Source organism: Podarcis melisellensis, assembly GCF_964234715.1.
Source record: "Podarcis melisellensis genome assembly, chromosome: 4".
NCBI lineage: Eukaryota > Metazoa > Chordata > Lepidosauria > Squamata > Lacertidae > Podarcis > Podarcis melisellensis.
In genome coordinates this window covers 44586257-44609469 of record NC_138531.1, presented here as the reverse complement: position 1 = coordinate 44609469, position 23213 = coordinate 44586257, and the positions used below count along the sequence as shown (strand labels likewise).

General features: G+C 37.2%; 1 protein-coding gene across 13 annotated transcripts in view; it reads left to right on the top strand.

The window, feature by feature from the left end:
- DMD (dystrophin) overlaps positions 1-23213 on the top strand; it is a 1007479-nt gene that overhangs the window by 958218 nt on the left and 26048 nt on the right. For 10 of the 13 annotated variants that reach the window (XM_081908923.1, XM_081908930.1, XM_081908919.1 and 7 more), the window contains 7 exons: positions 658-815; positions 8789-8955; positions 10384-10495; positions 11682-11818; positions 12725-12763; positions 19996-20061; positions 20973-21038. In XM_081908923.1, the coding sequence (XP_081765049.1) occupies positions 658-815; positions 8789-8955; positions 10384-10495; positions 11682-11818; positions 12725-12763; positions 19996-20061; positions 20973-21038 (745 nt within the window). The remainder of the gene's footprint in view (positions 1-657; positions 816-8788; positions 8956-10383; positions 10496-11681; positions 11819-12724; positions 12764-19995; positions 20062-20972; positions 21039-23213) is intronic. The other 3 variants (XM_081908926.1, XM_081908928.1, XM_081908924.1) reach the window with 2 other exon arrangements.

Sequence of the window (23213 nt, the reverse complement as noted above, 5' to 3'; positions counted from 1 at the left end):
TCCAAATGCCAAGCTTTTGGGTTTTTTCAATTCTTGATGCAAATCAGAGTTTGGAAATCCAGTTTGCAGGCATATAGCATTGTGGAATTTTTTTTGGTAACTTCATTCCTTTATTCTGATTGTGAACATCTTTGCATGCAAGTTATTCCTATTTACTTCTGTGACAAAAATCCTAAAAACATGTATATACTTAAAGCATTTCCTCACAAATTTGTTACCTCTATAGGATAATGTGCACTAGCAGCAATAAAATTATGGTCTACTTTTTTGGCCCAAACAGTGTTGATTACCAATTGTATTCTTTAGTATTTAAAAATGATTTGAGTAACTTTACAGTTCTCAGCTTTGACAGTTATATATTCTTGACATTAATTATTTAACTTATTCTTGGACTTCCTTGCTTCTGTTTTGGTTTATGTGAGTTACAGTGTAATAGTAATTGGCTACAAACAAAATCTGATTCAAAATAGTTATTTCAGAATTGTCTACTAGAGAAAGTCAAACCACTAAATAACCAAACAAATTGTGAACAAACCTAATGAAAACTCTTAACCATTTATTTGTATCTCTGACAGCAAATTTGTTTATACGTATTATACAGTTGATAGTTTCTATTGTTTTAATGGATTTTGCTATACATCTTTCTTCTGCCTCCAGATCTATTCAAGCAGGTAGCCAGTCCCACTGGATTCTGTGACCAGCGTCGTCTAGGCCTCCTCCTGCATGACTCTATTCAGATTCCAAGACAGCTGGGTGAAGTTGCTTCTTTTGGTGGTAGTAATATTGAACCCAGTGTTAGGAGCTGCTTTCAGTTTGTAAGTATACTTCTGCTTATTCCTATTGGTTTTTTAATCCAAATGTTATTCAGGGTAAATAAACTCATGCGATAAGTGTGGAGATCCGAGTATGTATGTTTGTTTATTTAATATTTAGTTTATTGAAACATTTTATTGGATAGGACCAGGCAGTCAGAATATGGCAACTCTGCACTCTTAATTGGCACAGTATCCATCAGATTAAATGTAAAATACATCAAATAAAGAATGGTGTTGGGAACAAGACCTGTCCAATTTTATCTGTTATTTCCATTCTTGCCCTGCCTTTCAACCCAAAGGTCCACAAAATTAATTACAAACAAAAACATTTAAATGTGTTTTACAACTAAACTAAAACTGTAGAGTCATTGGCATGAGTAGTGAGGAAAATGTGACACTGCATCTCAAAAGCCTTCTAGTATAGTATAGTATAGTATAGTATAGTATAGTATAGTATAGTATAGTATAGTATAGTATTTTGACTTGCATTTTTGAGTCACGCTGCATACTTCCTGAAGGAGAACGTTCATAAATGTGCTTCACTCCTAGTAGATGTCAATCTTGCTTCTAACACTGCAAAGCCTGAAGCAAAGAGGGGAAAAGTTCAGATGGGAGATAGCAGATACCATGGCAATATACCCTGGCTTCCAACACTTTAACATCTTAAAGAACTTTCAGTTTAGCTCAGAAACTAAACATCAGCCAGTGAAATTTCTGAATTGCCATTAAGTCACCCGGCAAGTCATCCATGGTTCTGCAGCAGCACAAGGGAAGTAAGCGGGATTTTTAAGTTGGTCTAACTTTTGGTTTTTCAAATTCAAATACATTTTGTTTTAAATAAAAGATCAAGTATGTTTTTCCATGGCCGTTTAGGGAAAACTGACTGTGAACAGCAACAGTTACTTTGGCAAAGTATGTTTAGAAAGTACTGAGACAGAGGTCTGCTGTGGGAGACAAAAACAACTCATTAAACTGAAGGAATAATAAACTGAAGGGACAGAATTAGCATTTCAGGGAAGTATCAGAAGAGTTCATTATTTTATGACCTCTCTTTAAAAAAAATGCTAGGAAGGGTCTGTCTGGTCAATGCAATTCACAATGTGAGACAAAAATAACTTTTGTCTTTGTAATTGAAAGGGTCACTGGAGGGAAGAAGCAAAGGAACCATTATGACTCTTCCTCCTCAAGTTTTAAATTCCCACTTCAAATGTTAGACCACACTATGCATGATAAAAGAGGTTTTTCCCCTCAAAGTGATCACTGTGCATTTCAAGAATGTATATCCTTCCCATTGTGTTCTTTCGGCATGGAAATAGACCTTGTGGGTGACCTCACCCAAACATCATTAATCAATCTGCAGGCCTCTTTTCATGTTCCTTAAAGGTTAATGCATTGTTTTGTAGTACAAAGTAAGGGGTCTTTACTTATGATGGCCATAATTAGTTGAGGTTTAAAAAATATTAATACAGTATAACATATTATACTATTTTTAATATTACATTCTTTTCCAAAAATTAAATAAATATTGGCTATCCACAGGTTTAAAATTCAGGTCAGTTTGGTTCTATATACTAGGTATATACTAGGTTGCACCAGTACTTAGAGCCAATTGGTCTTTTGGGCCCAATGTGCAGCTTCATAAATAGGCATAAAGATTGCTGTTTATTGCTTATATCACATATGTTAACTACATCCATTCATGGAAAACAACAATCTTGCTGCTACTGCCCTTTAGCATACTCTGCATAGCCCCATCTAGGAAGACATTTTGAAAGTTCTAGCCGGTATGAAGTGTTACAGCCTAAGGTAGAAGGAAGGAAGATGTTGTTTAGTCGTCTAGTCATGTCAGACTCTTTGTGACCCCATGGACCAGAGCACGCCAGGCACTCCTGTCTTCCACTGCCTCCCACAGTTTGGTCAAACTCATGCTGGTAGCTTTGAGAACACTGTCCAACCATCTCGTCCTCTGTCATCCCTTTCTCCTTGTGCCCTCAATCTTTCCCAACATCAGGGTCTTTTCCAGGGAGTCTTCTCTTCTCATGCGGTGGCCAAAGTATTGGCGCCTCAGCTTCAGGATCTGTCCTTCCAGTGAGCACTCAGGGCTGATTTCCTGCAGAATGGAGAGGTTTGATCTTCTTGCAGTCCATGGGACTTTCAAGAGTCTCCTCCAGCACCATAATTGGCAGCGGGTGCATTATGTTGCTAATGAATTTAGCTCCTAGTTGCATTAAGCTTCCAGGCCCAATTCAATGTCCTAGTTTAAAGAGAAAGTGACAGACTCTTTATGGCCAGGGCTCTATATATTTCAGAGACATCTGAACTTAAAAAACATTTCTGAAGAGCCCTCTTCAAAAATTCACAATTCGAGAAGTGAGAAATAGGGAAAGGGACTTGTCTCAAAAGTCCTGGATTCCTTTTTTGACACGTCCACCATTGTTTGTTTTTGCTGAGTATTATACAAAGGTTGTTTGTTTGCTGCTTTGTGAGTTTGTTATCTTTTTATGTTTTAATTTTTTTATATCTTTAAATGCTGTATATTTTGAATTGCATTTCATCAGTTATGATCATGTTGTTTGAAATTTCTTCAGCATGTACAGTATTTGCATTATTGAAAACATTTGTGCACTATACATTCTCTCTCTCTCCCTCCCTCCCTCCCTCCCTCTCTCTCTCTCTCTCTCTCTCACACACACACACACACACACACCTCTTCACAAATCTAACTCAAGGACTTTTCATTATTAATGGGAATTGGCTGGAAGTGAGGTTTTTATGCTGATAACATCCCTGGTAATAATTTGCAGTGATTTCAGAGAGAATGAGAGAGAGAGAACCAGCAGCAAATGTACTGTAGCAGAATCTGTTCTCCTGGTATCAGTGGCTTAGGCATGCTGGCAACAACCTTGTCTGTCAGGCACAGCAGCACAAAAATGTAATGTTTACTGTACCAGGAGATAACAAGGGGTGGTGAGGAAATGTCCCTGATCTTTGTTTGAAATGCAAGTCCTTGAAAGTAGCGGGGGAGGGAAGTCTTCTTCTGTCAACATGCATGTGCTCACAGCATTGGTGTTTGTAATACTCCCTTCAACTGCAGCAAAAATGCTACAACTGCTTCAAGTACATTCCTTGTCTGTAAGGAATGAGGTGGCTTTAAAAAAAACACTTTGCCACTTTGAAATTATTTTTCTTTCCACAAGCTTAAGGACTCATGCAGCGCCTAGGTTACAAACATTAAAAAAGGATGTACAAAGAGTAGCTCTTGGGAGAAAACGAGGCTTCATGTGGAATATAAAATAGAACTTAACTTTGCTTATTCATTTATTTAGTCCTCTTTCTTTCATCCTCCCATAACACACACAAAGCTGTGGCAATGATAACAGTTTAAGGGCAAAAGGTGCAATAAAAAGAGAGGACTATATATAGGAATGGGAATATACCTCGTGTCTGTTGAACCCTGTCTGTTGAATGTCAGCTAAAAGATAGACTTCTAGAGAAATATAGTGTTTATGCTGTTCAAACTTGGCACACAGGTGGTGCAGATTGTTTTCAGCCCTGTAGTGGAACATGGTGAAAAAGACATTTCATGAAATGTGGCTTATCTTACATCATGCTCAGTGGTAGATTCCAGGCTTTTCAGGTCACTGGCCCTGATTTTAAATACTGCCTGAACACAGCTACAGTCTAACCAGATTTCTGGTTTCCTTAGACCTACTTTTCCCTATTTTTAGACTCAGAAGCAGCATTCTATTAAGTTGTTTCACTATTACAATAATGTTGTGTTTTCCTTTTACAATGCAAACTTGTATGCTTCAGAATACTTAGCTAGATGAACCAATTGACTCATTCATAATTTTATTTGTATGCTGCTTTTCCATAAAAAAATCATGCTCAATGGTTTATAACAAAGAAAAGTTGAACACATTTCAAGATCAAACACTTCAAAACAATTTCATTATAACATAATAAAACAACAAAGTAGCAAATATAACATCACCCAAAATGACAGAAACATTCCAGTATTATAAATATGATTACATTAACAACATCCAACAGCAAAAATGTAACAGGAGTGTGACAGTTTCACCTTTGTTTTAGAAATAGATATTTGGACAGGACTCGCAGATAGAAAGGAAGTCTGCTTTGCATCTACTACACTGCCAATATTTATCATTTTTAAGTCTTGGTTATCCTGTATGTAGTAATACACCAATACCTTATTTAAGATAGATACAAGCCTATGGGCATTGCTTTTTTTAAAAGAGCACTTTACCAATGTAAATGTTTTAGTGTAATGTAGATTGAAATTAGGGACGCAGGTGGAGCTGTGGTCTAAACCACAGAGCCTAGAGCTTGCCGATCGGAAGGTCTGCAGTTCGAATCCCCACGATAGGGTGAGCTTCCATTGCTCGGTCCCAGCTCCTGCCCACCTAGCAGTTTGAAAGCACATCAAAGTGCAAGTAGATAAATAGGTATTGCGCCAGCGGGAAGGTAAACGGCATTTCCGTGCGCTGCTCTGGTTCGCCAGAAGCGGCTTAGTCATGCTGGCCACATGACCTGGAAAAACTGTCTGTGGACAAACGTCAGCTCCCTCGGCCAGTAAAGCGAGATGAGCACCACAACCCCAGAGTCGTTCGCGACTGGACTTAACTGTCAGGGGTCCTTTACCTTTTTTTTTTTTTTTTGATTGAAATTATTAGTATAAACTTTTTTTTCATGGTTGACCATGGGACCTAAAAAAAGGATAAACTTCAAACTATGCTGTTATCCTTATCTCTATCCATGTTTAAATGTATGAAAATTAACCAGAACTTTGAGGGGGAGCAATATACTAATAGATAATTGAGGGCAGAAAAGAGAATAGGCTTTATAGCTAAAAAATGGAGGCAAGCACAGTCTTGGTGAGTGGTTGCATGGTTAACCTTTGTAATCTACTAAGATAATTTGATACAATTTTCTTGAAAGCAGGAATTAACAAAATATGAGGTAAAGCAGACATATGTTACATTTTTTAGAAGGCAGTTTTTTCTTTTTAGCATTACATAACATAATGGTGAATATCCAGCTTTCCTCTCCAAATGTTTCTTGGCATATGAATGCAAAAAAAATCCCAACAAAAAACAACAGATGTTTAGAATTTAATAGGAATTTGAATATTAGATGTAACAAATTGTTATTTGCAAACTAGGAAATGCACTGTTAACTTTGTTCTATGATTTACAGTTTTATTGTGGCAGTTGCACAGAAATATCTTAACAGAGGGGGGAGGAAATCTTCACAGTTTGCTTTTGTTGTAGATTCTTCCCTTATGTAAAACCCTTGGTTACTCTCTGGCTGGATTTAGAGATGATTAAAGAAATTGTAACAGCAGCTCAGGGAACAGTCAAGAACTATCTGTCCTTTACTGTCTGACCCTGACAAGCTTTTCTCAATATGGCTTTAAATCTTCATGTAATATACTTCAGTACTAGTTTTGGTGCAGTTTAATGCAGTTAATCTCCAACAGAGGATATTGTAGATAGCATAGATGTAGTGATCAGATAGACAACTGTCAAAACTGATAGCAGCCAACAAAATTAAAATAGATGTGCAGAAGCTGGAGAACTGAAACATATCTTTGCATATGACAGGAGCCATTTCATCCATTCACTGTATTCCCGTGTAAACTAAAAGCATCTGCAAATGGAGAGGTGAATGCTTTGAGCTGTTCATTCTTATTCTGTCTACAGTTGACACACTGCAGCATTTCAGTACAGAATCCATCTTTTTCATTCCAGAAATGGCATGTAAAAGGCTTGTTTGTGTATGTGTGTGTGTGCATAAGGTGAACTCAAATGACCAGAGCAGCTTATTGAAGATCATTATCTAGCTAGTAACAGCACAAATTTCTAAAGTAAATCTTCACATGGCAATAAACAGATAGCTCACCCACTAGAATTGCCTAATCAAAAGCATTCTAGTTGTTGTTGTTTTTGCAGAAACACACACACACACGAGTCCTCAGTAAATTTGTTTGGCTTTCTGCAAAGTTTTGAAATAGTCAAATATGTGCAAGTATTCAAATATCTAAATTAAAATTAATACAGTACAACATTAAAAAAAATAAAAGCAAAGTATTCCTCAGTGAATTGTATATATGTGCCTCCCATTTTACAATAGTTATGACCTATCTGCAATACTGCCCCTTATAGATTTTCACTTTGTTCTGTTTAAATTCTAATCTCTCCCCCTTGTCCCTCTGTCCCCATATTGCTATTTGCAAACAGACATAGAACCATGCAGGGATAATTAAGAGATGGCTATGGACAAATGGCTGGATGCTTACTCAGACAGATGTGGTATTGTGCAAATAGTCCCTGAGAGAGATGTGATGTCTCTACCCTTGTGTGCCCATGGCAATGCATAAACCTCATCGATATTTAAATTGTCTTTGTAAAATTTACTATCTGTGCACCTTTCAGAAAAGTTTACTGAATTAGCATATATAACAAGTAATAGCAACCAAAAAATCCTTTCTTCAGTCAGATTAATGTACTGTTTTAGGTCACAGTTTATGGCATCCATTATTTTCTTATCACAGTTCTATTTCATTTTATGTTTACAATTATTGGCAGAAAGATAGAACTTTATAGCACGTGTGTGATCACTGCTCTTTGTCATATCTTCTGTCTTAAAAGACTGTAGATATTTACTATTATTTTTGCAAATAAAATTATTTGAACTCCTTGACAAGTCAGCATTATTATCTGCTTGCTTTGGGAGTGTTAACTTCACCAGTCTTATTTCGGATCAAGTAGTCAGTAGGTTTCAACTTAGAAATGTGTCACAATTTACATTTATTTGATCTGAGGGCTTAAAAAATAAGTATGATAGAGAAGACAGTGTATACTTATGGCTGGACATAGATGGCTATTAAGAAGCTAAAATAATTCTGAGGGCTTTTCGGGAGTGAGAGAGAAGCCCTAAAGTATTTAATTAGTATTCTTCCTTGATGAAATTAAGCTTAAGGTGGATGGATAGTGACTAAAGAAGAAAGACTTTCTGAAAGTAAAGGAAACCCAGATGGCATGTATAGGTTGCAAATGAGGTTATAAATGTATTAGTAAGGGGGAAGAAATGGAATTGGTTTGCAAAATGATATTTATTACTGAAACAGGAGAAAGAGAATTAAGTAGTCCTTATATACTCTTCAGAATAATTCAGAAAAGAAGACACTGATCCTAGATGCATGTCTATGCTGAGATTTAAGTGGAAGGAGAAAATGTTAAGGACACAATGAGCTATTTCATTTAGCATCAAGAAAAAAGAGCTAAAAGTTGGTTTCAAGGGCAACAGTAAAGTCTGTATTAGTTTGCAACTGACCTTAGAAACTGAGAACAGTGATATCATTGGGGGGGGGCATAGGAATACATGATGGAAGACAAAAACTCATCTCTTGATGCAGGTTTACAAAATATACCTATGCAAAATACCTTATGTCTGATGAAGGACAAAGCTTCACATCCTGACAGAAAATGTGTTTCAAAACCAATGTTTTATTTCCTGGAACATTATAGGGATGAATTTAAAGAAGGGAGAGTGTCATCTGATTTTCCCTGCAAATGCTTCCCTATGCTGTTTTTAGCTGTTGCTCCTCCCCCATCAGGGTTCAAAGAAAACAAAAATAATCCCAGTTGATGGAAGATTTCCATGGAAGAATTCATGGATATCGGAAGGGTTCTAGTAGATCCTCTTTTCACCTGCCAGTTCTCCCTTACAAATGCCCCCCACGCACATTTATGGTTGGTTGGTTGGTTTAGTTAGTTATAAAGGGAGGGAAGAGGAATATATAGATATACGTGCAGGGGTGGATGGAAGAAATGTGTCACCATCTGAAAATTAGATGAAGGGAAATATACTTGGTTGGAAAGGGGCAAATTACTTGTAAAACGAACGTTTTCCCTGTGTCCTGTAATGTAATCTCCTTTCTCTCATAGGCCAATAACAAGCCTGAAATTGAGGCAGCCCTTTTTCTGGATTGGATGAGACTTGAACCACAGTCCATGGTATGGCTGCCAGTTTTACATAGGGTGGCTGCTGCTGAAACTGCCAAACACCAAGCCAAGTGCAACATCTGTAAGGAGTGTCCAATAATTGGATTCAGGTACAGTGTTATATTGCTGATTTTTACCAGATGAACTAAATGCATCATCAATTACTACTCTTTGTAGAGGTCATATATGAGCACTGAATCCTTCCCTCCAGCACATAATATGGGTGTGCAGAGAAGGCACTGTGTATTAATTTCCTCATCTCCTAAAGGCAGCCTCCTTAACAGAAATGCTTGTTTAATATTCCTTCTGTTCTGTAAAAGTAATCATGCTGTTTGGATACCTAAGACCATTAGAAGAACCAACCTGGATCAGACCAAGCATTGATCTTACTCAGCACTTTGCTCCCCCAGTCACCAACTAGATACCTATCGAAAGCCCACAAGCAAGACATGAACATTTTTGTAAACGTGCAGTTGATAACTTGCTGGATACAAAAATGTTCCTAGAAGAAGTTGGTTAACATAAATGAAATAAAATCCTGCTGGGAAAAACCATTGTGTAATGTCATTTTAAAAAATTAATCTGCTCAGTCTATAGTCTCCTTAAGAGACATGTCAACCCCGAATATGGAAATTCTGTTGATATGCTTAGAGACCTGGATCTCAACAGTGTGCTTACTATAGCAATGAATCTAAGCCAACATCTTGCAAAATAACTATGGATTGGTATACCTGTTAGGAATCTACTTAGCTGTTAAATAAATATTATTTTCAGTTATGCTTAGACTTGTTTTATCACCTTTGCCCCTAATAACAGTTTTGTATGGTCCCTGCATGTTTCAATCTTAACATTGTCTTACCACTGAGCTCTTGACAAGGAGCATTTTGGAATTATTGTGTAAAGCTCAGATAGATTACTATGAGTGTGCTGCATCACATGAAATCAAGAGCACTCCCTTCTTGCTGGTACTTCTATTTAATATAATGTACTGGGTGGTTAAATAAAAGAATGTAAAAATAAAAAGTAAGCATTTATTTAACTTATATGACACCTCATAATTCTTGCAAGCAACCAACAGGATAAAAGGTTGCTTGCTGCATTTAATTACTGTATTCTTATGTGATAATCTGTAGACTACGGAATATGGATTCACATTACCAAATCTAACATTTCCCCTACTATTACCATTGTTGGTCTGTGGCTAGACTGTCTCTATTTAGGAGAGACTGCAGCGAATTTACCAGCCTCAGCTGAGAAAGGACAGAATTAACAATATTTTAAAAATCAAGTAAAAATACAGATAATAATAAATTAACAACAACAACAACATCCCAGCACCAGCCCTTTCCTAAAAAACAGCCAGTTCCTAAAAGTTTGTTGAAATAAGGTCTTTACCTTCTGCTGGAAGGACGAGGAGGGAGCCAGTCTAACTTCTCCAGGAGGGGAGTTCTTAAGTCTGAGTGTAGCCACTCTCCTACTTTACACCCAAAACAAAATTTGGTGCACGAGTGCTGAATTTGTATTTTCTTCTTCTCCAGGTACAGAAGTTTAAAGCACTTTAATTATGACATCTGCCAAAGCTGCTTCTTTTCTGGGCGAGTTGCAAAAGGTCATAAGATGCACTACCCAATGGTAGAATATTGCACACCGGTAAGTGACATCAGTGTTTCCTAATACAAATTCTGGAAAGAGGAGGGGAAATCAATTGTTTGTGTAAGACAGTGGAGGCATTGTGCAGTATTCCTTTTTAAATTAAATCATCCCTCACAAAACTGTTTTTTGAAGAATGAATATCTTGCTATATCCAGCGAAAATAACAGGAATAAAGAATAATTGGAAGTTGCTAGTTATTATTTATATATTGCTGTGTCGTAACAACTAAATCCATACTTTTCCAAGGTTGGCCAAAAGAGGAAACTATGGTTCATTAAAGAATTCCTAGTTTATTGAGGCTTGTCATAACAGGACTGTGCGCACAGGCAAAAGGCTTATGTGTATCTCAGCTTATGAATTCAAGAGAAATTCATCCAAATGTGGCCAATAAATAAAAATCAGTAGTATATGCCAGCTTTTAATCAAAGTTCTCAAGTGCTTTATTCCATCTATCTCTTTCCACCTAGGCTTAAGATAATGATTGTACTGATATACATATCCAAGGAAGGGTGTAGTGAAAACATGTCGGAACAACTGGTGTTGTTGGGTTGTTGTTTTTCAAACTGAAGGGGAAAATTGTTAATCTTCAAAGTCATAATGTGCATTAGCACTTTCTTCTAATTGTAACTCGAGAGAATTGGATTATATAATAAAGCCGACTGTTTTACTTGCTTCTTCCTAGCAAATGAACAAAATCTTCCTTAAAAACGAATGTAATGTAAGGTCAATATAAAAATAAAAATCTGCTAAAGAATATATTTGATTATGGGGTGCATATTATTGAACATTACGAGAATACAGTTTCACTATAAAAATGGAGATTATTCTCTTACTGCTTTTCTATTCTGTTCCTACTGTGACACAGCAACCTCCTGTACTACCTATTTTGCTGTGTTGGTACATGCCACATACAAAATTATGGGTTATCACAGACCTGGCAAACTTGTTTTTTGTAAATATTTAATGTGTACATTAACAGCCTCATGTTCATGAATACATTTTTTTGAACAAATTTGCTGATATATTGCAAATCGCTAGATCATGGGAAGCAAATCATGCTCCTGAAGTAAGTTGTCATGCACTTCTAATGCATAATGGTAAAATGTTTGTGGTTTGGTGGAAGAGGCCAGTCAAATATTTGGATTTCTCCTGTAAAGTGATACCATTAATATGTTGCTTCCAGACTACTTCAGGAGAAGATGTTCGTGACTTCGCCAAGGTACTGAAAAACAAATTCCGAACAAAAAGATACTTTGCAAAACACCCAAGAATGGGCTACCTGCCTGTGCAAACAGTGTTGGAGGGAGACAACATGGAAACGTGAGTGAAGCAGATAAATAATTTTTTCATTTGTTAAGTTCTCTGAGCTGCCCAGTTGGCACCTGATCCCTTTACTTCCTAACTGCATAACGCCACTTTCATTTCTTTCATTTTTGTTTATTTTGGTTGAAAGTAATATACAAGCTGATGTTTCAATTGCTATAAGTTAAACTTGAACTAGTAAAAGAAAAATGCCTGTGAGCTTATTGATTGCATTGAAAGAGTTTAAAGTAGTTGTCATTTTGAAGGTATTTAAAGTGGTTGTCATTTTGTGGCCCTCCAGATGTTGCTGGACAACACCTTTCATCATTGGGTTGATAGGGGTTGGAGTCCAGCAACATCTGGGGGCCCACAGATTCTCCATCCCTGATAAGCAGAAGTCAACATTCATTCACTTTCTCTTGATATGAAGAATACTTTTATCAGATATAGAACCGTCAGTAGAGCACGAGACTTATTTTCAGGGTTGTGAATTTGAGTCCCACATTGGGCAAAAAAATCCTGCATTGCAAGGCGTTGGACTAAATTGCCCTCTTGGTCCTTTCTAACTCTGTGATTCTATGAATTATTAATTTTGCTTAATTTTAAATTTATACTGGAAACTTCCCACATTTTTCCATATTTCTTCCCATAGAGATGATGACACAAAAATTATGTCTTGAGTTTTTCTTTCCCTATCATCTGCTAGTTAATAATTACATGATTTAATAGCAATTGCACTACAGCTTGTTATCTCTCTCCTTCTCTTTAATTTTTTATTTTGCATATTTTTGGCTGCTTTCCATGGACATTCATGTTGGTCTATTGGATTTTCCTGTTTTTGGGTTTCTTTTAAACTTTCTGTAATTATTTTGCTGCTAAGTTTTTTCTGCCTCTCTCTTCACCTCCTCATTTTTTGTCTTGCAGTCCTGTTACTCTGATCAACTTCTGGCCAGTAGATTCTGCGTGAGTACTTTCGCCAAAGTGTGCTGCTATTGCTTCTGCTGTTGCGTTCTCTCACTATTTGTTTTTAATTTCTGTTGAGTTTGTTTTTTAACATATGTCCATTTCCCTCCTTCCTCCCCACCCGGTTAAAATTTAAAACAAAAATTTAGTCCAAATCAATGGAATGGTATACCAGTAAGGTTTCCTGCACTTCATTAAATATACATGATTGTATTCAAAGTTACAGTCCATCAAAACTGAATCATAGAAGTAATCTAAGTTAACTTCTATCTGAATCACAGAGGTTTGGTTTCACAGTCCTACCTCATATGGAAGCATGCACATGAAATATCTGAATTTCTGAATTAAAGTAGGCATCATTGGTTGGGAAACAAGAAACTTTGAGATTTGATTATAATTTTTTTTGGAGAGAAAGGAAGTATGACATTGATCTTACTTTTAAGGTCATTATTTAACATTATGTACACACAGTTGCCCTAGTCCAGATGTATGTGTGATCAAATGCACATTTGGCTATCTGGTACGTGCATGCTCTCCCATTCATTTCAGTGGAGAAGCCAGATTGGCACCTATGGGTTTTGGAGGGATCTGCCTTCAGTGTAAATGAATGGAGAGGAGCTTGTAGATGGGCAGTGTCTGTGCAGAAGTTCTGCTTCTGCCCTCCTAAGCAGTCACAAGATTCTGGTATATTGTAAGTGCAATTACAATGTGTTATTGAGAATGAACAATATTTTTCAGTATTGTCAGAGGTCTGGTTATGATCCATCCAACACAAAGCATATTCCAATATTTTGTTTCAGTGGCGAGCGTTCCCTGCGTGTAGATTCCTCCCACTGAAGCTTAATGGTACTTTCATTAACCTTATTCAATTTAGGATGAATTGTGCCTGAAGTTTCAGGAGCAAGATACTATTATTTCTCAACAGAAATCTCTTATTAATTTAAGGCCGCATGAATTCACTGACAAGTTAGTTCAGTAATTGCAGATATGAATAACTATCCACTTTAGATAACTATCAGCTTGACATTGATGCTAACATAACTTTAAGATTGGTCTTAATTATTTGTTTGTGCTACTTAATTCATATGTCTGCTAAATATTAGTGAAGGAGGAAGCCTAAAATTAGTCTATGAACACTACTAAAGGGCTTCTGCCCTTTCCTTGCAAAAAGTGATTACTAAAATAAGCAGCTCTAAAACTACAATTAATTCACTGTATATATTTGGAGCATACTGTTGTAAAGACTAACTGCATTCTCTTAGAAAGCAATCCTATAAATGTCCCACTAAAGTAAGTTCTGTTGAATTCAGTGGGCTTACTCCCAGATAAATTGTCTAGGATTGCAGCATATAATATTAATGAATGAGCATCCTGGTTTTTGCTGCATGTATTTGAAGAGCTGTGCAGACTAAATGCCAGTAAACACCTACTGCTAGGTCTGTGACCTGTTTTCTATTGGATACTCAACTACAAGTGAATTAGGAATAGCTTACATTTTTAGTGGTGACATTATTTTTGGCTGGCCTTTCTAGTCAAACCAACACCTGTGGTCACCAGGGCCTGGCTTTGCACTGCTCCAGCAGCAACCCCGCCCCTTCCTTATAGGAAAGGGTCACAGGTTCAGTCACTGTTAGGCAAGGCACTTCAGGCACCTCAACATTTAAGTAGCCAAACACTCCTTAGATTTTCTTCAAACGTTGGAACTGGGGAGGGAGCTGGGATCACTTGAGGGCAGCAGGTTCAAGGCACGCCACACGGTACTCATCGTTCTGGCCACTTCCCCTACCTCAGCATCTGTTGGCTAAGGCAGTTTCTTCACTCTGCTTCATCATAGGACTAGCCCAGGGGAGGAAGGCTGATCACTTGTTATTCTCACTCGAGGATGGGGAGCAAAAATATGAGAGCCTCACAGCATTTTCATTAAAATCCGCGCAACATAATTTTTGACAGTTACTGTATATGACAGTTACAGTATATGCCTATGAAGACATAATTAAACTTCATTATTTTTTACACAACAAAACATAAAAAAAAAATATTGGGCGAATGGCACCTGGCCTGCTGTCTGCATCCAGCCAGTCATTGTTTTCACATGCACTGCGCAGGGACTTTGATTTAAAACTATGAACAAACTATTTATTTGCAGTTAGCAGGATAGACGAGAAAATGAGCTGGAGGCATCAGTTTAAAATAGATTTCAGTGGATTCATTCTGAACTAAAAGTTGGCTTACCCTTGATTTCTACTATTATTGTATCTCTCCTTTTAAATTAAAATGTCCATATCAAACTACCTCTCTTTGTAGTCAGAGGCATCTCAGTACCTTGTTTCTTTTGTGGAATTTCCTGAGATGACACAGGTTCCTTCTGGCTTTTATTTCTGTCAGTTTAACATCCAGTACATAACTGTGTCAAGTCTACAATTTGATGGCACATGGTTGGCCACGAAATAGCTTGTGAAACCCTGATTTGCATTGTTCAATTCCCTGATGATTTTCTTGTATGGCATTCAGTATTTCTATCCTTAGGTCTTGTTTTATGATTCCTTAATAATGAATATTATGTCCATTTAATTCCTTCATCTAGTTCTAGTAAATACAAATATCATCAGACATTTCTTTCTGGCCATTCCAGAAAAAGGTTTCTAAAGGAACAGCAGAATTCTTAATATGTACAATCACTAGTGAAACTCCTTTAGTTTCAGAATGAAAAATAGCAGTGTTTAATCTGTGACACTGGTTCTCCTTTCTTCAGATATACACTCTGGCTAGAGTATCAGCAACTGAGATTTCTGCACTCTTAAGTCATCTTTTGATTCTTAGACGTGCCTTATAAACTGCCTTCACTGGTTTTTTAAATCTGTTCCAACAACTACTGTTTTTACACAGATGAAGTTGTGGGATATTATATATCCAAATACTATTGCTGATGTTTCTTTTTCTGCTTGGGCATAGTTCAGTTTGATAGTTTTTGGTGTTCTGAAAGCACATACAACAGGTGAGCCTTTCTACAGTACATTTTTTAAACCTGTTGTACAAGCAACTGATTAAGTGGTTACTGTTTTTTGTATTATAAATCTTCTAAATTGGTGTTTTTAGTAGTAGCTGCTTTAACTACTATGCTGACATCCAGTAAGATTCAACAACTTCAACTGTTTGAGAAAGTATTTATAATATATCTGTTATTTAGTTTATATTTATAATCTGGTTTACTGTACCAATAAGTTTGGCTTACAGTGATTTGCAAGTTTTTAAAGACAGCACATAATCTTTTCTCAAAGGCAATTTTAGAAACCACTGTTCTGTGACCATTTGTGATAAAAACAACAACACACTATTCACATTCTGGAGCTGAGGAATCCAGTGTACCAGTTAATAAATAATGAGGCTTTTCTTCTGTTTCTGCTGATCTAAATCTTATCTTTGGCTTTGAACTTTGTTGTAGTTCAATAACTTTAAGCAAAATTATTACCCATTCCACATTTTCATCACTTTCCCAAGTGATGGATAGGAATTTATGCTACAGTCAGTGTGTGTCCAGCAAATCTTTACCAGATCTTCATATCTACTGAGGCACTTGTTTCTGTTTGGATCTTTCTCTAGTGCTAGGGCTTCCCTTGCCTAAATGTCCACACTTCATTGTTAAATCAATGATGTGTCAGGGATGAGCTGTAGGATGGAGAGAATCCCCCAAACCAGATTGAAGCATTTCTTATGAGACTCTTTATCTACCCCAATCAGTTCTATCTCTTCCTGTTCTGTCTCTTCTCCTTGTTGCATTATTGAAAATGTAGGGGGGAAACTTTTTTTTTTAAAGCTTCACCTACAACATGAAGAAATAATGTTCACTGAAGCATATAATCCTCCTTATTTAATTGCTTGGAATTCAGTACTATTCATATACTTGTGTACAGCTTTTTCAGAAGTTCAAACACCAAGCTTTGTTTTTGATTCACTGTTTTACAATAGAGTATCTGCTGCTTCAATTTTACAATAGAGTATCTGCTGCTTCAATTTTTTATAAAAATGATATTAAAGGAGACTGAATTAGGCAATAAAACATACTTTACTTAACACTGTACAAAACTTACTATTACTGATTTCCAAATGGAAGCTACTCCCATTGATTGATTGATTGATTGATTGATTGGTTTATTACGGCCATTGGCCCATATCTAAAAACAATACATCAAAATTTATCCATAAACAATACAATTTAAACAGTTCCAAGTTAAAACACCCCTATAAAACCAATTTTACTTCAATTAAGTAAACTATACACAATAAGCTCCCTCTATGTCGACCGCAATTCAAATCCCTCAGATTTTGGGGGATATGCGTCTTAGTTCTGGCACTTATTGATGGTTCTTAAGTTTGGCTAAGCTGTCAGAGTCATACAGTGATCCATTTCTCCTCTTATGAAATAAGACATTAATCAGGTATCTAGCGACTGCAAGGGATCTACTTGAGTCTTCGTCGATTAATAAGTATATTATTTGGGCTTCCTGAGGTCTGTCAGCTATTCTCGATAAATATGGGGCCAGAAACTTGGACCGTGAAGCCGAATGTATAGGACAACAGAAGATTATATGATATAACGATTCTGTAGATCCACTTTTACAGTCACAGAGGAGTGAGATCTGTCCGTTGGAGAGTCTGTTACCCAACACATTTGATGGGAAAACATTGAATCTAGCCTTTATAAAAGGCGTACCTGTGCATCACCACAGATAAGGTAGTTAAATAAGATGGAAGCTTCGTTGGTGGTGTTAAGCCAAGGTTTATCGGCGAACAGGTGCCACCACCTGTCGCAATATTAAATTGTAAATCCATCTCCTCTAATTTGTGAGTTATAATTCTCTTGGCAGAAATTAAATCCAATTTTAGTAGTTCAGATGGAGATAGCCCTAAGGACACAAGTTTCCCATGTATTATTTTTGCCCAAGGGCTAGGGAAGTCGTCTCTCCAGAGACACTGTATCAAGTGGAGATTTGGAAGTTTGTGCCATAATGCCAACCAGTAACAGAGGATGCATTTCCATAATGAGGTTTCTAGAGATGTAACATTTAGTTCGAGATGTATAGCAGTATTGCCTACACACCTGGGTAATTTTAGCAACCTTCTTAGCAGCTGGTTTTGGATTACCTCCAATTGGGTTAGATTAACAAAGGACCCCCATATTGGGATTGCATATGCTATTGTTGCAATCACCTTTGCCTTGAAAACTTTTAACACTGATGGAATATGGAAAGCCCCATCTGAAAAGAAAAAACACAGTAGCGCAAAGGAAAGGGCTTTAGCTCTATTTAAAACATATGCCAGATGGACCTTCCAGCCCATGTTGTGTTGGAGAAGGACTCCCAAGTATTGAAATTTAAAGACTTGGTCGATGGCTTTTCCGTCTATTCTCCAATTATAGGTTTTTCGACTCTTGGTGAAAATTAAAACTTTGGACTTGGCATGATTAATTGTAAGAAAATTTGATTTGCAGTAAGCATCAAAAATTTTCAGTGCCCTCCTAAGGCCTACTCTTGCAGAATTTGTAAACCTGTATTTGCTTACATATAAAATAAGAAAAGTTGCCCTAGAAGTAAAATATGCTTATTTATAATTTTGTAAAACAGTTTTGATTCTGTCTCTTCATGCTTTAGTCCGGTTCTAAAGTGTCTTGTCTGCTTTCTCCTAAAGCTATGAAATTTATGTAGAGAGGGAATAACAAATACTTACATTAAACAGGCAATTTAACTTATGAGAAAAAGAGGCATTGTTTGATGCAACTGAGTTCTGACAGTTAAAAAAAAACACATGTGATGTGTCAGAGCAGTAAAATGCATGAAGTGTTGCTATTAAAATACTACCAAGCAATATTTTTAAAAATGACCTGGTCTATATTACAAAGTTATCTCATACAATGCAGTGGTGAGATCTGAAAGAACTATGTTAAATTGCATGTCAAACTTTTGTGTAAGGAAATTTGCGATGGCTGAGAATAGGTCTATCACTTCTCCTGGGGGAAAAAAAACACAACTTCTTGTTATTGGGAAACATAGTTTTATACTATAGCTGGTTCCCCATATAAAACTAAAGTGAGAATAAATTTTCTCAGTCTCTTAATAAAACCTGAGACTACCCCGAAATGCACAATTTTCCAATACTAAACATACTGCAGGCCAACAATATTTTTAAAACAATGCCAATACTTCAGCAGAGGTCATTTACACACCTGGTTAAAAGGAAAAAAAGTCTAATGATAGATTAATTCATCATAGGAATGGCAAACAGAACTCAATAGCAGCACTGCAAACCCCGGGGGGTGGGGAATATTCACCTGAAGCTATTCAGCGACATTATGAAGGATCTTTACCCCAACTGGATTTTGGCTTGAGAATCAAACAATACTGAGCCTGCTCTTGCAAAGAATCCCCATGGATGTGGCGCCAGCGATGGCAGAATATTTGTTCATGCTTGAATAGTAATGGATTCAGAAGCATTAGTGTTCCTAATACTGGTACACAGATCTAATACTTCAATTGAGGGGAGCAGGCAATTACAAATGCACCCCAAGCACTTACACAACGTTTTGGTGTGGTTTTTCTATCCTCCTTTGAGCGTATTTGCTATATACAGCACACTATATGCAGCACACTGAACAGGCTGCTGCAGTGTCAGGCTTTGAAACCTGATTCAGAGAACTGCAAGGGCAGCTTCAGGATAGAGGCTCATCTCCACCCGCATTGAGCTCTCACCCTTCATCTTTCTGGGAAGGTACTCAAGGCAAGGACCTCATCACCTTCCCTTTTATCTGTTTGGAGGAGCCCTTGATTGGGAGGGCTGGAATAAATTAGGAAATTTTCAGGTGTCTTCTCCTTGAGGAACCAATATTGTAGACAGGAAATGCAGCTTAGAAAAAGAGCAAAACAAAGTCTGAACATTAAATACAGACTTGAACAGACTTTATGAGAAAACATAGCACTGGAAGAAAGTATGTTTATAGCAAATATTTTGCAAGAAGCTCTTCACATAACAGCAATTGTCTGGTTTTGAAAAACCCCCAAACTTTTGAAAGAGTCCATTTTCACTAAATGTTTTTTACAGGTAGGTTGAGGAAGCATCATGGGTTGCAACTCTTAAGTGTGATGTTTCTTAGATGCAGTGAGGCCAATAACAACTTTGGTGGTTTTTCTCTTTCTAAGGATTATTACTTGTGTGATTAATCAGTGTTTTCTGCCTTATAGGCCTGCTTCGTCCCCTCAGCTTTCACATGACGATACCCATTCACGTATTGAACATTATGCTAGCAGGTACGAGACGGGGACAAATCTCTGTTAGGCAAATCTTCCTTGAAACAATTATTAAATTATCACCACCATTAATTATATTTCTCCACCTTTTTCAAAAAGAGGACCAAGGCAATATGCAAAAAATTAAATATTGGAATTATAATGTCCAACACCACACAAACTTTAACAAAAGATGCTAGGGTTATTAAAAGCTCCAAGGATGGATGGTATACATGTTTACTAACTTCTTCTAATCAGCTTGCCAACTAACTTGCATGCAGAATGACTGCATGATATTTAGAATGTACATACAATTCACTTAAAACAGGAATTGCCAAAGCATGCTCTTGCTTACATCTAACTCTGAGTTTGTGCTCAGAACTTCATTATACATTCTTTTTTCCAGAGGTATGCTTCAGTGGAATCCTGCAGTGACCATGTAGTACAAAATAGTGATATCTGTCCAGGATGTGTCAATTTTAGTCCATGTATCAAAAGTGATACAGCTTAATAATACAGCTTCTGAATATTATAGGGGAGGAAAATGACGGCTTTGAAAAATAATCATACACTATTAGTATACCACACATTTGGAAGACTCATCTCATATATATCAGAGTAGAAGCTAAATTCTAATATTTAGTTTTTTCTGCCCCAGCGAGAGAAACATGAGTGGGTGTGTATAGCAAAGAATAGTACAATGTAATCTTTTTAAGTGACAAAAAACTTAACTTTTTCTACATGTCATTTATAGTGAAAGCAATTAGTCTTAGATATGACTGCTGAGCAGCCTAACAACTAGTGCCAAGGGAAAGAACAGGGGTGTGGGTGCTATTATTTCAGAACCATTTGTGCTGATTGTTACAGTTATTTGTGTCACATTTAAAGGCAGACTACTTAGAGATATTTATGATATTTTCTTTTCTCTGTAGGCTAGCAGAAATGGAGAACACCAATGGGACGTACCTGAATGATAGCATTTCTCCTAATGAGAGCATGTAAGTGTGTCATCTCTATAAAATTATGGAAAACTTTATATTGCATATGTGATTTCAGATCTGTCATAAGATCTTAAAATTAAAATTCATAACAATGCTACACATTAGACAGTATTGCCAAACTAATGTCAAAAATCACATAAAGAATGCATATTTCAGTATTGTTTGTTTCAGGATTGCCACCATAAGCAACAACCCAATTATTCTCACCACACTTTGTCCTGGTTGAAGTCATGGGCTTGAGCAAACATTTCTATCCAACAGAGTTCTATTGTCACTAAGTGTGATAGGTAAAGAACTGCAAGTGAGAATCATTCTGTTGCTTCCTCTGGAGAATAATGTGCATTACTCATGGTACAATTGACTATCCGGTGGCGTCCAAACTTTTTTCAAGGCGGCCCAGATTTGATGAAGTGAAGGGCTGACCAAAGGGCCAACCAAAGTTGTTGACCTTTTTTTAGAATTGAAGTTGTTGGGGGTTTTTTTTAGGATTTTACCCCAGAAGATTAAACTGCCTCAGGGGCCAGATTAGATTGAACAGCGGGCCGCATTAGGCCCCCAAAATGGGCTTTGGAAATGGGCCTGTTATGCAGTGACCATTGACTATCAATCTTGGTGCTAAAACGTAGATACATAAGAGATACTCGGGTGTTCCTAATCAGACATCTGCAGGGCATTCTGTCCTGGTGTCAGTGAACACGCATAGGGACAAAGGCAGAGCATTTGCTGCTGCTATGCTACTCTCTACCACTAAACAAAGCAATGCTTTTAGTTTTTCCTGAAAAGCCCTTTAAAAATATTAAACATTATAATTGAATTATCAGTGTGGCTTACACTTCCAAAAACAAATTCTAAATGATTACCCACAAAATTGGAGAAAACCAGGTTTTTTTATTATTTATGAATTGCTCTTTGCCATAGTAACTTAAAGCATAAAGACAAATTTAAATCCCAAATGGAAGCAACATTTTAATCTATGTACAACAAAAGTTAAGACTTCAGGCTTTGGAGGTGCACTTGAGGTTGAGCTACAAAAGTGGTTTGTTTGTTCAAACAATTCAGAGGTTCACATGAATGCAGAAATTCCAACTCCTGGGGGCCTAACCCTTTTGGGGCCCCACATATTTTGGGAGTGCCTCCAGTGTTCTAAAAAGTCAGGGCCAAGCACGGAGCCAAGCATGGCGAGATTTCCATGTCCAGCTCCTTCTCCTCCTCCTGCCATGGAGGGGAAAGCAGCCCCAGCCAATGGCGGCAGGAGGAGCAGGACCTGCCGGCCATTGAAGCCATGTTGTCGCCATGTTCCTGGCTCCTCCACCGTCCTGACACGATGTTGCCCTTTCCCATCTCCCTCACAAGTTGGTGCCTATGCATGAACGAGCTAATGGTTAAGCAATACATGTTCCCACTTGGCTTTGCAGCACTTTTGGCTCTTTCCTATGTCCTCTTGTCTGCGGTATTCCCACAGATGTGTAAGCACAATGACCAGGTGTAACTCTCCATGGATATAAGTGTTGTATTTCTGTCTTACCAGTTATTTTCTCCACAACTTAATCTTTATTGTGGTTTTATTTTAAAATAGCCACTGTAAAATTTCATATAACCTAGTAATAAAAGGTGCACAAAATTACAACCTTGCATAAAACTCTGTTAAACTAATTTTCACAACAAATGCAAAACAAAAATAGAGGAGCTGGCTGTAATCGAAGACAATGCTTTAATCATATGGCATATAGTGGCTTAACCTTGGTTACACATATGCAGTTTATTACGAAGGACACTAGGTTATTAGTTGCCAACACCTGCACAGAAACAACTATTGCTTCCTTCTTGATTTCAAAATGCTTTACAGGTTGAATTTCTCTCTGCATGCATTTGTTAAAGTTGCAGATGACTTGTGTTAAAAAGGTACCAGTCATAAATGTCACCTTGCAGAGGTGTCTTCAGCAGTGATTCAGTAACAGCCATACATACTGGCTCACTTATGAGCCAGTTGAAAAGCCTTAGGGCAGTGGGACAAACGAAGGCATAAGGAAAACCTGGACATGACATTTGTAATTTCTGAATAGAATAGTATGCAGTGTTGGGGTGAAGAGGAACAGGAAAACAAGTGAGGAAAAATTCACTTATACACAAGATCACATCATATTACACTGTATTCAAAGTGGAAGAAGGAAC